The sequence below is a fragment of the Poecilia formosa genome, unplaced genomic scaffold (assembly GCF_000485575.1).
Source record: "Poecilia formosa unplaced genomic scaffold, Poecilia_formosa-5.1.2 Scaffold0, whole genome shotgun sequence".
Lineage (NCBI taxonomy): Eukaryota > Metazoa > Chordata > Actinopteri > Cyprinodontiformes > Poeciliidae > Poecilia > Poecilia formosa.
This window is the reverse complement of record NW_006799939.1, coordinates 3554098-3571192: the sequence shown is the minus strand read 5'-3', so window position 1 is coordinate 3571192 and position 17095 is coordinate 3554098. Positions and strand designations below refer to the sequence as shown.

General features: G+C 39.5%; 1 protein-coding gene across 3 annotated transcripts in view; it reads left to right on the top strand.

The window, feature by feature from the left end:
* The window catches only part of LOC103139364 (basic helix-loop-helix transcription factor scleraxis), a 37453-nt gene extending 25377 nt beyond the window's left edge, over nt 1-12076 (top strand). For all 3 annotated transcript variants that reach the window (XM_016673888.1, XM_016673917.1, XM_016673932.1), the window contains one exon: nt 11415-12076. In XM_016673888.1, coding sequence (XP_016529374.1) covers nt 11415-11453 — 39 coding nt within the window. In that variant the 3' untranslated portion in view covers nt 11454-12076. The remainder of the gene's footprint in view (nt 1-11414) is intronic.
* The last annotated feature ends 5019 nt before the right edge of the window (nt 12077-17095 follow it).

Sequence of the window (17095 nt, the reverse complement as noted above, 5' to 3'; positions counted from 1 at the left end):
AGCTTCTGTTGTCTGAGGCTACTGGCTGTATCAACTCGACTCATCAGTTTATCAGTCTGCAAACGGCAGTAATGTAGCATTTTAATGCCACTGCACAAATAACAGCTTCAAAACACAAAGTTTACTCCTGAACTTTGAGATGACTGATGATTTGTAGCTGATGAGGTGATTAGATTCAGGCCCAGCAAGGAGAAGTAGCAAAATGACACGGCTGAGAAAAACTTCGACAAACTTTGTAAATAATCTTCATTTTATTGTTGCATCCCATGGATATGAATGTTTTCAGTTTGAGTTGTTTGAAGTGTCTAAAATCAGCTTAAGATGAAGGTTCACTCTCCCTCTTGCAGGATTTATTCCCTTATTTTCTACAAACTTTTTATTATGTCGTTCATCCACTAGAGGTACGGGAGCCATTCCTTGTTATAATTTTAGTGTATTTACTTACAAAAAATGTCTTATCCACCTTTGTAATTGCAGAATAAGCCAGTCATCTGTCAAACTCAACTGAAGAGGTTCATCCTCCAATACAAAATGCACAAATGAGTCTTAAATTCTTATATTATCACCTTTTATAATACCTGTGGAGTAGCACTTAATGTGTTTTGGGCTTCCTGCATAAAATAATACACTCCTTAAAATGGATATTAACTGAGTGCATTATTTCACAAATTAATACCAGATTAGTAATTGTTCAGAGGAGCAAGCGGTTGTGTTTGTCTTGTATCTATCTGCCTGTGTTTATGCGTAAATAACCATCGGCTCACTTTAGCGTTGCAATAAGCTCAGTGTAACAAAAGGAGGTTTTCTGTGGGATGGAGTCATAATAAAGTACATTACTCATGTTTACTGCAGAGAGAATGTGTCATCATTCACTGTAAGCTGGAATAATGCAGATTAAGTTTCAGTTTCAAACACTTAAACGCTGAATCACTGCTGCTTTTAAAATCATTACAAGCCATCTGCATTCATACACACAGAACGAGACTTCTTAATAAGCCTTATGATGGATTGCAAATGTTTAACCGTGTTTCTCTTTGGCTTGCATAAGATCTCATATCTGTGTATATTATTAACACTCTCCAGATAAATTTATTTTATTACTTTAACAATAATAAAAAAAATGAGTCCTGGAATGTAAACGATTAACTGTGATTAGCACTAATTTGGAGCGTTTCTTTGCCAAATTTCTGGAGTGTGTAGGAGTGTGTAGGAGTGTGTAGGAGTGTGTAGGAGTGTGTAGGAGTGTGTAGGAGTGGGCTGAAGGGCAGAGTTGGTGCTGGTGATTACAGAGAGCGAGCCAGAAGAGGTAAAAGGGGAGTTTCTGTTCAGAGCTCTTTCTTCGTATGTTTTCATAGTTATCGAGGTTCATCACCGCTGTCAGCTCTGCTTAAACCAGCCGCTTCAGTTACTCCCATTTCCAACGCAGCAGAGGGTGAAAGTGAGAAAAGTATACAGTCATTTCCTCTTATTATGGGTGACTATGGTGTAAGTGTTTCAAAACAAGCGGCCTTGTTACTAATGACGGCTGCGCACACAGCGTCACGTGTGACATATTCAGGCAGGTAGTGAGGTGAATACTAATGTGATTTATTCATCTGCTGCACTTGATCCAAGGGTTAAAGAAAGCTGTAAGGTAAAGCAAAGATAAATAAAATGATTATTACTTTTTATATCAGTATCATAGGAAATTGACTGAATTTTATTTCACACTTTGATGGATGCAGGTTAGTGTGATGTGTAGTCTGTCAACTGGAAAGGTTGTGAATTTGGTTTCAGCTTTCGTTTTGCTACTTAAACCTTAAAGCTGTTCACCAGTCTCTGTGAAGCCGTTTGAGTGCAGATCGGTGAATGTGACTTGGATTCTAGAAACAGTTTGGCAACTCTTTGAGACTGGGAACTCATTTGATCTCTTTGTTTTTGTTTGGTTGTTTGTTTGTTTTTCTACTCTAGAAATTGCTCCAATTTATGTGCGGTTTTGCTAAATACAACTGCCTGAATACAAATTGTCAGACAAATCCACTTCATTACAATAAAATCTAGTCAGATGTGGGTAGAAAAATTGTAAGTAAGAGTAGCACAACTTCCCCATGTATTTACTCAAGTAAAATGGTATTTGATTAAAAGGCTACACAAATGCTGAGTAACTAAAAACATCTGATTTAATACTATAAAATGAGACCTCACAGACAAAAAAAATGATGTGCAAATATAAAACTTTTAAACTAATACTTATAGTAGGTGTTATGGTAGAAGAAGGTGAACTTCCATTAACATAATTAGAAGAACAAAGCTTGTGTATGTAAAGACGAAGTCTCACTTTGACATAAACTCTTATTCAGTGACCTTACTCTCGGTGGGTAAAGTATCTAGAAGTTTTACTCCAGTACGAGTAGTGATTCTTAATAATAATATCACTGAAGTAAAAGTAAAACTATGAATAGTCCAAAAAGTTACCCCACTCAAGTAAATGTAGCTAATTACTACTAATATTTGGACCTAATTATATGCAATTCAAGCATGATGTAGTTATCAAGTTCAATTGATTACAATGCCAGTTGGTAAAAAATACCATTGTTGTTTCAAAGTGTAAAATATCAATGCTTCTAATTTATTATTATTTGGAGTAATTGTACATATGTTAAGTCTTTATCTTGGATATTGGAACTCCACTGCTCAAAAAAATAAAGGGAACACTCAAATAACACATCCTAGATCTGAATGAATGAAATATTCTCATTGAATACTTTGTTCTGTACAAAGTTGAATGTGCTGACAACAAAATCACACAAAAATCATCAATGGAAATCAAATTTATTAACCAATGGAGGCCTGGATTTGGAGCCACACACAAAATTAAATGAAATGTTCCCTTTATTTTTTTGAGCAGTATATTTTAAGCTGTTTAATCATACTTTCAGAACAGGACGACAATAAAACAGAGTTAAAAAACTGGAATCAATGATGAGAGAGTTTCTGTATTAACGCCTCTGATAGTTGTGTTAACTAAAATGGGGAGGCGGTGAATGAACAGAACTGGGCCTGCCTCTTGAGTCACGACTGATGCATGGATCTTGTGAAGGATGTCTCACTCCACCTTCACTCTCAGGTGTCAGGAGTCAACATGTAACACACAGCTAACTAAGGATTTACAGTTAAATAACCAGAGCGGTCATCAGAGGTCCTAGCAAAGATTTTTTTTTATATGTTGGATAAAGGGAAAGAAAATCCCACACAACATAAGTGCGTTTTTACATCACCAGTCGTTTTGAACCCCTAAAGCATTATTCTTATTTATACTTTACTGTTTTTAAGTTGATCAGTGTTTTCAATTGCTCTTTTTTCAAAATGGGTAAGACACAAAAGCATAGCACCAAAGCGTGTTGTCTGTCATTAGTCAGAAAATGATTACAATAATATGAGCTGCTAACCCATCAGAGTAGTTATTGCAGGTTTAAAGGAGCATGGACAAACAAAGCCGGGAGGTTTAGCTCCAAATGATGAGCACAGCAAAGGAGGTCAGAACCTTTCTTCTTTTTTTTTCAAAACTCACAAGTAATAAAGCTGCAGCAAATTTTTCAGTGTGCGATTACAGTTCTGCAGTAAAAGATCTTTATAGATCTTCACAGTGTCAGGTTTAGCAGACCCTTTGGACTCCGCGGATGGTGCGTGGGGCCCCCATGAATTTGGTTTGCTCCCTTCAGATCTCATCAGATTGACGTGTGGGCAGCTTGGAGGCTGCATAAGCATGTAGAAATCCTGGTCGGCACAGCCGTGCTCTACCGGAGTAGATTCTGGAGGCCCGTTCGCTCCTGGTCGAGGTGAGCCCAAGGTGATGGCTTGTAGTTAAGATGGTCTTTCCGTACATAACAACTTTAACCATGCTAATTTGTCTACTTCTGTTTTAAGGGCACAGAACTCTGTATATTTTTACAGCTTTTTCCACAAGTGTGGCCTATTTCTATTGGCTCGAACTAGGAAGAGGGTCAGCTCAAATTAATGGCAAAAGAAAATAAAAGTGGTAATTTGTCTGCCAATGACTGCAATTCAGAACTTCTTTCCTTTTAATCCCTGTATTACAAGTCGAGACAATTTGCCCAATATCGGGGGTTTTACAGCTCTTTTTTATGGCATAAAAGAGCTGTCAGATGTTTGGAAACAACATAAAAACGCTGGAAAAAATCCAATTATCTTGGTACTTATGGTGTGGTTGCTGTAAATAGACCATTGTTCCCTTTGAAATGGGCAATTTTATTGGCATTTTAGGGCGCAGCCCATATTTATTTATGATTTGAGTGAATGTCTCAAAATTAAAAACTGAGGTTCAAAGTCAGTGGCACAGCAGACGAAACATGATGCGTGCGCTTCACTCCCGCTTGGAGTGGCTGATCCGAAGCGTTTTTGTACGCAGTTATCTGTGGGTGTATGAAAAGAAAAGGCCAAATCTTTGCGGTGAATTCAGAAAGCAGCTGATTTCCATTTGTCTGTTTTGCTCCACTTCAGGATGAAAGCAAAGACTTGCTGCAGAGACTCGTGCATCAAAGCGGATTGTGTCGTTTAGTGGATGACTCAGTTGAATCGGGTGACTTTTGCATATTTTTTTTGCCCACACAGTCACCTCACAAACACACAGACACGTCCTCCCTCGGCTGGCTCTCTGTGTCTGGAAGTCATTGGCAGAACGGAGCAGAGCAACAAATGAGCTAATTGTTCTGTAAATGATTTATCCTCTGCTGAGGCAGTGCAGCCAGTGTTTAATTCAGCGGCTGCTATTAGAAACACATTGAGGCTGAGCTTTGATGGTGATGGTAAAGGAGCCTGGAAACCGCGCTCTGTGGAACGCCCTCTCTGCTTACACTCACACCTCCACAAATGACACGCACACACACACACACACACACACACGTATATATATATATATATACACACACACACACACACACACATGGGTGCACAACCTTTCTTGAGAGTTTTTTAATAAAAGTGTTTTACTTCTATTTCCCTTTCCATGTCAGCCAGATGGCAGCTCTTTGCGTCTATCTAGACTGCATAAACAAACCATGTATGATAGCTGAGGAGCTCTGGATCGCCGCTGCGCTTTCAACGCTTTCTAAAACTAATGGCGGGCAGGAAGTTTTGGAAACGGAGATGGAGACGAGGAGGAAGGTGGCCAACGAGTCAGCCGGGATAATCAACTCCGCTATTTATCCTCCAGTTTGGACGTTTGCTTTTAAACCGCGCTTTGCGTCTTTAAGGAGGCCCAATCAAGCGTGCGCCTAAAGAGGGCTTAAATGCGTGGCTGGGACGTGTTCAGAAAGCACGCCGATGGCTGCGGTTCTTACAGCTATTTGGAATATTAGACCGCTTTAGCTGGAAAAAGCATTGCGTCACTCTCGTGCATGAAGCTGACGTTTCAGTGTCATAGATGAAAAGCGATGGAGCCGGAGTTGACTGGGAGTTAATGATTTGTGCCTCATAAGCGGCAGCATCGCCTTCGTGCGTTTCGTTTGAACCTATGCTAATGAGGTGCATCAGGCTAGGGTCATATTCTGCGGCTGTTTTTTTTTTTTGTTTTTTTTAATATATTCTCCCCCACGTTCAGCAGTCAAACGCAGAGCCGTCTGTCCGCTCGCGGCACACATGGAAGCAGTTAAACCCCCTAATTCAACACCAACAGAAGAAGTCGGGTCCGATAACAAAATCTATTAGCAAAACTATCATTCTGTTGTCATTTGGCCTCCAGGGATGGAGCCGCTCGCAGGGCAAATTAAAACACAAACACGGAGCTCCGAGCCTGGCAGGGAGAAATACAACATGGCGAACAGGAAAGCAGAAGTCGGCGCTTTTAATTAGGCCGCTTCTTAAAACAATATGTGCTGAAGCTAATGACAAATTTGCTGTTGGAGGGCGGACATGTTAGCGCCGATGATGAAGTAACGCTATCGGCATAATGGGGCAGAACAAAGTGGGAATGAAATCAAGCTTGTTCTACTCATTAAAGCATTAAAATATGGTGGTAATAAAATACACGTGCAAACTGGGCAATCTAAACTCAATCAGTTGTTTGTCAGAGGATATGCATCAAGAAGATGTAGTAAGGTAACATGAATGTGCTCTAATCCAAGAAAAACAGAGGCTGGCATTGGATTTTCATGACCACCTGTAACCTGTCTAAAGTTACAGGATCAGCTACAGTCATCCCTACTGCTGCTAAACAATACAACAATATTACTCCAATAGTAAAGTTATTTTGAAGCTTTATTTACTTTTTGGTGATTAATTTAAGTATTGTTCTCAAGCGCTCACAGCATGCAGATAAAATGATGAGTATATGAACTGTTCAATATGGAGTATATCGTTCGTTTTTTGCGCTTGTGCCTTTCTCAGAGCATCACAAATATAACAAAGTGACATTAGATGGTTAACCAGTTGTATTTCTCCAGGTAGAGAAATGCTTGGTAACTATGGCTTTAAAACCTGAGTTGTCATGATGTCACATTGTGTGTGGTGTTGGAGTGGAGGCCCGAGACCTGGAGGCCGTCGGTCCTTAGTGCAGCCATGTTTTGCTGTATAATAAAGGCCTACAAGGCCACTAGTGCCACAAAGAAGAAAAAAAAAACACTATGCTGTCAAGTCAACTCCAGCAGCCATGGCGGTCCTACAAGTTGCTAGACGTAGCCAAACCAAATCATCAACTAATTTTTCATGTGCTCTAACCGTAACGGAGGAATAGCATCACGGGAGGCCAAAAACGAGTGAAAAATAGGGCTGCATGATATCAGAAAGTGATGCAATGGTGATATTATTGTTGAAAACTGCAGTGACATCACTTGTGATGGATCCACATTTTTCCTCTTTTCCAGCTGCGCTTCCAACACTCTGTGACCTTAAGCATCTTGGGCGCTGCGTTCTGGCCCAGTTGTGGGCATCCACTGCAAAGACATTTAACCCGACAGTCTGTTAGCACAGTAGAAGCTCATGTTGGCATTTTCGCAAACAGGCGTGCAATCCAAAAAGTAAATCTGTTTATGGCTACAAATAAACTTTCTTCTGAGTGTTGTTTTGTCAAAATATCTTTATTTAAACTCTCCTGTGTCTCGGCTTGGAAAAGGGAAAAAATATCCCTTTTCCAAGCTGCTGGTTTTTGTGTCAGTTTTATAGCTTTGTTTTTGTTTAAGTTTGGTGTTTATTTTACTTCATGGACAACTTAGAAGTCAATAACAAGTCAGCTGTTTGGCAGTGAGCAGCAACATGTGGGGTAGGGGCAACCCTGCATTACTACATCCTCTGCACAGCCAGAGAAAACTCCACTTCTTCTTTGGTATTTCACTGACAGGACTTTAAACGCTACAAAGGAAAGTCTCAGCGGTTTTGAAACTGTAACTTTTTAAAACCTCGATACCGATAATCGGTACACGTCTACGTCCAAGCCACATAATGGCAAATTGGGACGTTTTGGTCTGCTAGTTAGCTCACTTTAAAGGCCTGATGTGTGATTTTTTTAATTGATTGTCATTTATGAGGGTAACTACGGCTTATATAAGCCACTGGAGACAGTGACACAGTCTTAAATATTTTCACTTAATAATCTAAAAGGATATAAGCCGCTTTCATTACACGGTTAAATACCAATGTCCTTATATGAATGCAGGCCTGAGCCCAAGTGGAATTATTTTTTCCAACTAGTCAGTCCTGTCCTCATGCAGCCAGGGACTAAATTAGATGTTTTTATTTGACAGACCGAGCTTAAGACAGGGAAAAAAAAAAAAAAAGAGTGCATGGAAAATCCACAATTATAGGTAAGGAATCGTCAGGGTTGAGTTTCGCAAAAAAAAATAAAAATAAAAAAAAATAAAATATTGAAGTTTAAATTTGTGAGTTACGATACTTTAATGAAAGTGCTTAGTGTCTTCACAGGCTGCTTTTCACCATAATAGAACAATAATATTGTTTCAGGGTGGTGATATCTTCATATTGTATCTTGAGCAAACATCATCAGGTAATCATATTAGGGTCGGACAAATCGCCCTCTGGGGAAGCTCCTGGTATGTGTGTGTGGAAAGAGGGAAGAAAGAGCAGAACCGTCATCTGACCGTGACCTATTAGTCTTTAGCAGATTGTTTTGACTACCAGGCCGGCCTGAAGGCGACCCCCTCCTCCTGTTTGGACTGAACCAGTCCGGGTCCAGGCTCCGCGGCTACAGCTGCAGCTTCCAAGCTGTCACCGATTGCTCGCGACGAGACGTGGGACGATTCGTCTAATGACTCCGTACTAATTTGATGTAATTTTGGTAAATTGGCTAATTTCAACGCCCAGGTTTTAAGTGAAATTCGTGGTGTATCCTCTTTCTCCAACCCAGAGTACTTTTCCTTCCACTGATAAATGCCTGCAATTTTCCACAGCGCTTTCCAGCAAACACTGGAGAGCGCGGGCTGCACTTGTGTCTCGCAGCTGTTGGTTTGATGGTTTGTGTTGGGAAAGCGAGTACGATAACAGGAGTGCTACAGTTTGGCCGCAGTTTCCCAGGCTGTGTTAAATTCATTCTCACAAAAAAAAAAAATAAAATAACATTTTTGGCTAAAATCCCATGACGCCCACTGCCTTACTCTTAGTTTTGAAGTGCGCATTGCTGGATTACGCCACAATTCAAGGAGTCTGTAAGGTCTGAGAGTTAAACGCTGAACCACATTTTACCCTTTAACCCCCTGGTTTCTATATTTCTATGAGGTAGAGCGTCAGATTGATTTTTTTTTTTTGTGATTCGGCTAATTTAACTGTAATATCTATTCCTTAACTTATTTTCAATGGTAGCATATTTGCTGTCTGCTTTGAAATGTGCTGGTATTTTTGGTATCACTAATGTTTAATAAATCAGTACTAAATACTTGTGTCATTTTAAAATATTTTGCCGTCTTAAGAACTATTGTAGTTTCATGTGTACTAATGTATTTCATTTGTTATCCATTGGAAAAAAAAAAGTTTAATTCATTGACGGCTTCTGATCTGTTACCATGGTGAAAAGTAAATGTGTTATATAGATTAAATTTTGTTGTACGTATGTGTAGGTGCAGCCAGACTAATATAACTCATGCACGTATAAAGGTTTTTATATAGAGAGTGCTATTTTAGAACAACCACAGAGTTTGCTTCAGCAGTTTTATTTAGTAAAATCTTAATAAATTTCACATACATTGAAGTATGTTTATTTTTTAGGCGATAAATTAGATCACAAATGTTCACATATCAGGAAACGGTGAGAGCTGCAGATTTATCAGCTTCTTGAAGGACCACTCCGTCTCTAACCAATACCTAAAGTACCAATGTGTTGGGGTAGTCCAGTTATTGCACTTCAGGGTGTAACTTAAGTTACACCTTGAAGCCCCCATGGATCCAAATTCAATGGTAGTAGATAAGTACCAATCTAATCAAATGTGTGAAACTCAGATTAAGCCTTCAACACTGGGCAAATACTGCTGGGGGTAAAATTAAACATCTGATGCTCTCAAACTGTAAGAGTTTCTCAAGTGCAGCAGGTTTATTTATGCAGAGTCACTAGAATAATAAAGAGCAGAGATAATAGAAACCCTAAATAAAGACTAGTAGTAAAAATGATCTCCCATTAAAAAAAAATCACATTCAAACAAAGCTAACACATGTCAGAAATGGACGGATTAAGCGATCTTTGACCTTTACGGCTAAGCTGCAGTAAACGGTAACTTTTTCCATCTGTATCTCAAGAAGCCAAATGCGTTGAAACTTAATGCTGCTTCTTGTGCAACATCGTCGAGTTTGTCTTGACCAAATTATTGTCTAAAGCCGGATCCCGGGGCTCGACTTTAATGAGGCCTGTGTGAGGAATTGACTAGATGAGACAGGATGAAAGTGCAGCATCTGAGCTTCAGGTATTTCCTGAAGATCTCTCAAGCGCAGAATGAAGTTCAGGCACCGAAGTTTGGCAAATCTTTATGAATTGACTTTCTTGTCTCTTTAAGTTAAGAAACGTTGATTGTATTATTCTATTGTATGTCGAAAGGAAAATGATCATCGGCATATTGCGAAAGCCTCAGGGTGAAAATGAAAATTATTTCTTTGTTTTTTTTAGCAAGGCATTTTGAGCAGTGAACTTGTGTAAAAAAAAAAAAAAAACCTGGATTAAACTGTCACGAAAAGGTCACATGAAGTAGCTGCGCTTTTGAAACTTAAATTCCTGCACACAAAGCACCAACCTCTAATTGTTTGCGTGTTTGCTCACGCTCGCTTTCGCAGCCAACTACAAGTGGTTCAGTCACAGTCTAGTAACGACGCTCATCTCTGTCCAGCTGGAGGACGGATCGTCACTAATCGTTTCGGCGCCCCAATCAGTGGGAGGACCGATTCCTGTCCAATTCCTGTGATTTCATCCTCCGATTACCACCTGATACCCATCCAAACACCTACCCACCGTCGCTGATGTCAGTCACATGGACTTTTCCAAACACCTACACCTCGTGCTACGTCTGAAATAAAGGAAATGTGTTACAGGTGTTTAGAAGGAGGCCAAGCTGGGAGTCGGAGAAGGTTAGCTGAGATGATATGAGAAAGGAAAAAGAGCAAGGAGTAATAAAAAATGTAAATAAAAAAGTCTCCCAAACTTTTTTTTTTTGGTAGAAAATACAACAAACTCATCCAAATTCAATTTGAATGAGAACAGATTTTTGATTGGGAAACATTTATCAGCAGCCAGGGATTAGGTCTTAACAGCATTAGATCAGATATCATTAATTTTTGAGACACGGCAATGATTGACTACGTTGCAAATCACTCAGAAAATAGCCTCATTAAAAACCTTTGAGCCGGGCTCGGCGGCGGATGGCCGGCGCAGCGAGCAGGGGAGAGGTTAGGTGAGGAGGGAAAAAGTGATGTTATTTTCCTGGCCAGATAGAGAAAGGCTCCTCACCAGCCAGGAAATCAGGGCTCCTCTGTTCCGATACCACAGATAAATGAGGAATATATCGTCTTACGCTGCGCTTATAAATCAGCTCATGATGTCATCGTTCAGCCTGCGATCGAATTAAGCAAAACACGTGTTGCTCCCTGCTGCCGCGGCGGCGGCTAACGTTGCCTTGCTACTGTGTGGGAATGTGTTTGTGAGTTTACTGCAGCCATTCAGGGCTAATTTACTTTCTCAGCAACCAAAGGCGAAATGCTTACAAAACCACACTGATTGCAGAAAACCAGATTCTGTTGCCACAGCAGACAGTGAAGTTGTCTGAAGTGGAAGTTCGTGACTCCCCGGGTCCCGCCGCCGGAGGTTAACATCGACGGCAGAAATGTGAAAAATCCCTGCATTTTCTGGTGTCGCCTTCTCAGTGTTGCATCGTTAAGTCCAAGCTGAACGTTCCTGACGATCTGACACCGTGTTCTCTTTTCTGTCGCAGAACAAAGACAGAGACAGGAAGACGAGCATCCGAAGCTAACGCCGAGGGCACAAACCACACGGACAAAATGTTCACGACTCTGACGGGGCTTCATGTGATTTTTTTTTATTTTTATTACAACCACTGCAGCTTGAAGACTAACCAGACTTGTGATGCATTTTAAAGACTTTTGAAGGATTTATGTAGCACTTCCACTTCCTTTTACAAGGAACTTTTTAATGTTTCCTTTTTCTATTACTTTATGCGAACTCTTTTGTTTTACAGTGAGGAATCGTGAACAAGACTTTCCATGGTGGATTTTCACCAGCGTATCAAGACTATAGAGGAAAAAAACAAAACAAAGTACTTCTAAAAAAAAAAAAGAAATACGGCACATGATCTCTCCAAACCCACGAATTTGTATTCATTAAAAGTTGTCTTATTAAAATGTAAACTGATATAAAAAAATGTATATTTATGTAACATAACAATATATAATGAAACTGTTATTTAACAGACTTATGGCATTTTTGATGTTTTTAAGTGCAGACTTTGGTTTCTGACTCAGTTTGTAGCATCACAGAGAACATGCTGGAACTATGGTGGTAATGGTTGTTTCGAATATTCATCCCTGAAAGTGGAAAATAACTCGAGCTGACCAATAAAATGTTTGTAAATCTGGGCGTAAATCATATTTTTCTGAGCATACTGTATTTTCAAATCTTGTCCCAGTAATTGCCGGTTCCAACCAATAAAGCTTATAAAGTTTCCATTTTGAATTTATGATGGCACGCAGATGTTTTCTGAAACCAAATTGTGGGGTTTTTTTTAGGGGATACTTGCACTGCTACGGGAGACACGAGAACCAACGAAAGCCTTTTACGAGAGCAAATTTAAGGCATAATTATCTGAAACAAGCAGAATCGATGCTTTTGTTTTTACATTTCAGTTTAGATTTCCCTTTAATTTCAAGCTTCTGGTTTGTTTTTAACATAACAGATGAAATCTGTTATGTTGGATGTTTTTGTTGCCGCTCTTTGCCTTGGCCAAAATTATCTTGAAAAAGCATTATTTGCTTTTTTTTTGTTGTTTTTTTTAAATAAAGGTTGAAGTAAAAATAAAAAAGAAAGGCTAAAGAGGAAATAAAAAAAAAAGCAAGATTAAGAAGCGGAGAAACAGGCGAGCATAAGAGCTGGGGTGGGAGGAAGGGTTGAAGTGGGCTGCAAAATTGCATCTGCAGGTATGGCTACTTGGACATCTGCCTTTGTCCCTTTGCTGTCCTCTTCTTTACCTTTCCACATGCTTGTTCTCTTTTCTCCTCCTCTGCTCTTCCTCTTTTCTCCCTGGAGTGCCACTGGCCAGAATCTGGTTGGTGATGGCTTTCCAGTGTGTGCATCCTGACCGCGCTTACCTTCCCATAACCTTGTCTGTCCATCTTTCCAGCCTCTTCTCCGACACGAGAAACAGTATTTTATTCTTTTTTAACATTCTTTTGATTTTGGCTTTGTGAAAAACAAACAGGATGCTCTTTACATTTTCTTAATTGTCGTGTTTAGGTGATCTCAGGGAAAGACAAAGTCTTTCATCCGAGTAAACCGTCGTCTGATGACCGTAGAGAACATGATGGTGCCTCTCTTCTAACTGTGGTTGAAAATTGAACGATGAAGAAACGCCCACATGTAGAGGTCAGCTGACGTCGGCGGTATAGGGTTGGGGTTCACCGTACAGGGTAACTGAGGCTCACTTTCAAGCATTTAGCATAAATTTGAGTCGAACCAATGGAGTGAATAGTTCAAAACGTCAACATAAATAACTAAAGTAAACTAAATAAATACTACGACTGGCTGATGGACAATACACTTTACTGATGTTTGGAGGGTTGAGACCGCATGTTTACATACACTTTAATAAAAGAAACATGAATAACATGTTTTTTTCACTGTCTCACATTAAATTAAACTACATTTACATGATTTAAAAAAAAAATCTTTCTTTGTATTAAGAAGTTTATATGCAGTTTCTGTCTGGTTGGACTGCCTAAAGTGGTTTGGATCGGGTCAAACATTTTGGTTATCCGGCATGTCTTTGGGTGTTTCTTTGACTGTTTTGTCATTATGCTCAAACACATACAAACTGTAACAAGGCTTTTCATGCAGCTTTCTTATAATGACTTCTTTCATTCTGAGTGGCTTTTCAGCTCACATCGGTTTGGTCAGCATTTCTACAAGGTTTTTTTTTTTTAACTTTATTTAATGGTTGACTCGCACATTTTGCAACCAAAGATGGTCTCTTGTACTTGCATGTAATTGTCTGAACAAATGAACGTGGTACTTTGAGGTATCTGGACTTTGTGCTCAAGAACGAAGCAGAGGTCCACGTTACTGCCCTGATATTTAGGTCGATTTTTTTTTTAATTTTCTTATGATTTCGTAATTGGAAACAATGTGTTTGAGGCGTTGTCTTTAAAAACTTTTTCAATAAATATTCTCTCGTCAGCCGAGCATTTAGCAAATGGAAACAGTTTGTGTAATCCCAACCGACCGATAATTTCAGACAGTGGGTAAAATTTCTTAAAAACAAAGAATCTGTTTGAGTTTGTATTGACTTTTTTCTGCAACATGACAAGTGTTGGGTGAAAAAGGCCAGATAAGAAAAAGTAAAAAAATACACCATGAATCAGAAAAAAAATACTGAAGGAAACTAAACAGATTAATTTTGAGAACTTTAAACGGTGCTGAAGACTTAATCCACATTTAGTGCCGATGTTTTTCCTGAGGGGACACCGCAGACGTCGTATCAGCCATTATAACATGATTCACAAAGGTAATAGAAGTGAAGGGGGAAAAAAAAGTTATATACTCAAAAAGAAACTAATAATATATCATTAATACTAATAGCATTTCTGGCAATATTTAGAGAGTTTTGGAAAAGCATTTTTGGAGAAAACCCGAGCTAAAGATAGTCGTGAGGTCTGGAGAATCACTTGTATTTTAAAGACAAAACGTAGTTCTGGCATGTCATGCTTGAACTACCCTCACACTCAAGTGCCAGAGCTGTTTTCCTCCCCAAAAAGACAGAACATAGGAAAATAAAGCGCAAAATCTCAGGACACTTTGGCCGCTATTGGCCCATGCTGCGCTTTGGATCGCGTGGAAAGGATTTGATTAGTGTTGTGAATTTACTTTAAAATGTTTCTTTTCCTTATTATTATTGCCCCCTGATAATTTAAGAGCTCGATTTTTTTTTTAAGAAGAAAGTATCAGCTTTTTGAGGGGAAAAAAAAAAAAGTGCAGTGTGTCTAGTGTGTCCTAATGGCTTCTGGTCCGGTTAGTCTGAGAGTCTGATCTCTCTAGCAGGCCGTCTGTCTGAACAGTTGTGAGTGGGGGGAAAAAAGGAACCGGTTCCTCCCACACAGATCAGATCAGGTTCCCCTTACGCCCACACTCACATAATCTTGAACACACACAGATGACCATTTATGCAACTCGTGAGCCAATGAACTTATGCACAAATAGATGAGCACACTTTATGAATGGACGTGCACACGTTTGCATGCGCTCACACTCATCTGCAGCAGGGGAGTCTGTGCTATAGCTTAGCCGTATAATGATCTCTGTATTTCACATCGATGAAGCAGATCAGCTGAGTACGCAGCCTGCTGCGGTGCGTTCAAGTGGGAGGTTTTGGACTAGAAGGTGAAGCGGAGGTTGGAGAATCAACTGGTTCTAATTATCAACGTAATGGCCTGACGAGGATGCTGTCTGTGACGGATTTTATGTTAATAGAGTTAGCAAAAGTTTCCAAAAAGGCAGCTTTTGTCAGAGGATTTTCACACTAGAAAAAGAATCAGAAAAGGCATAAAATTGAAACTTTTGCTAAATTAGATATTAAGTTTAAAGGAAAACGTGATTTAAAAAAAAACATCAACAGCTTGGTTTCAAACGTGTAATCTAGAGGACAAATAAAAGTAACATGGATTTGATAAAGCCCATTCATTTTTTTAACAAAATATTGACCAAACGTGAGCACAGGAAGTGGAAGAAATTCTTGCATAATTTTTTTTATCTCAAAACAAAAACTAACACTTTCCATTCCATAGCAAAATCTATGATATAAAATTAAGCACAAGGAGACTTCTGTAAATTTGCAATGAGTATCTTAAATACTCCAATTTAAGATTATAAGGAGGGTTAGTAATCAAACGTTTAAGTTTAAAACTAAGATATTTTCACAAAATAATTAACTTAACCAGTGGAATACAAAGACAGAGGTCTAAGATAAAAACTACAACTACAATTCTCTTCTACACCCAGACGTTGAAGAAATGAATGTACAAATAGTTAAGTCTCAACCAAAGATCTAACATTTATCAAGAGTTCATCAGTCTCAGGAGGCTGATCTGTCAGGACCAGAACCATCACAACAGAACCTGAAAACAGGACCTTACTTTGGTCCAACTTCCACAGAACCAACTCGTGTCTCTGGTTCGAAGCCAAGAAATCTGGAGGTGGGAGAACTAAATATATGAAGAGTCCGATTCTGCTCCAACAACCTGGAATCAGAGCGCGCTGTCTGAGACTGGCAGGATGTCAGCTTTGGCTCAGGTTATAAATGTCTTATGGAATCGAGTTGGATGTGAAAGAAGAACACATGTCCCTCACATTCTGATGGGAAAAAGAGTGAATATGTTTTCATATGACATTAATAGTCTAATCTAAGCCTCTGTCACTTTGGAGTGGCTCACCCATTGTAGTTTTATGTCCGACCGCTGATCTTTAAAAAACCTGACATGACCTGATCTGATTTTGTCGCAAAACATAGCAAACATGCAGACATGACCTGGTGGGCAGGGCTTTCAGTCAAACCTCTCTGACGGCAGAACAAAAAAGGACAGTGGTTGACCTTACCGAGGAGATGAGAGGTCAGCTTCACATCGGAGTGTCAACCTGTCGCCAACTCCACAAAATTAAGAAAATCGTGGCTGATTTGTATCAGTGAACCCCTTCTCACGATTTACTCATTTATACATTAAGACAAAAATAGTTAATTAGATTGTGTAGTTAAATAACTGATTATTTTTCAGAGGTTTAAGACTTAATTGGCTCGTAGGTTAAGCTACAAAAATGCGTCATTTTAAAGCGAATATTATTTATGCGTTTGTTTTTTTGTTTTCTTTTGTCCAAACAGCGATTCTCCATCAGGTTCCATCTGTTTGACTGCGTAACGTCACCATGATGACAGACAGACAGAGCAGCTCAGAGCGCTCTCTGCCCCTTCGTCTCTCATGTTACTGTTTGAGCCAAAGAGTCTTCTGGGTTCCCTCTGTTTTTTTTTCACATCACGCGGAATCGTCTGAGCCATTGTTAAATCACTACGTGTGTGAAAATATTGATGAATGCAGCACTTTATGGGTCACTTCTGAAATAGCTGAAACATTCACCCCTCCACACTGCTTGGCTTCGCGGAGCATCCACCTCGGTTATCCCCCTCACGCTGCAGACCCATAAACCACCGAGTCGGAAACTGAAAATAAAGCCTGGAATTTCTCAAACCACCCTCCACAGCTTTTATAAATAAGCAAATTATTCGGGAATAAGTGGCCAGACGGGCCTTTGGATCACATCTCAAAAACATAAACTGGTTATTTCACCATTTCTCAACTGTCAAAACACGAGAATCAGTGAAGGAGACAGAAGCACTTC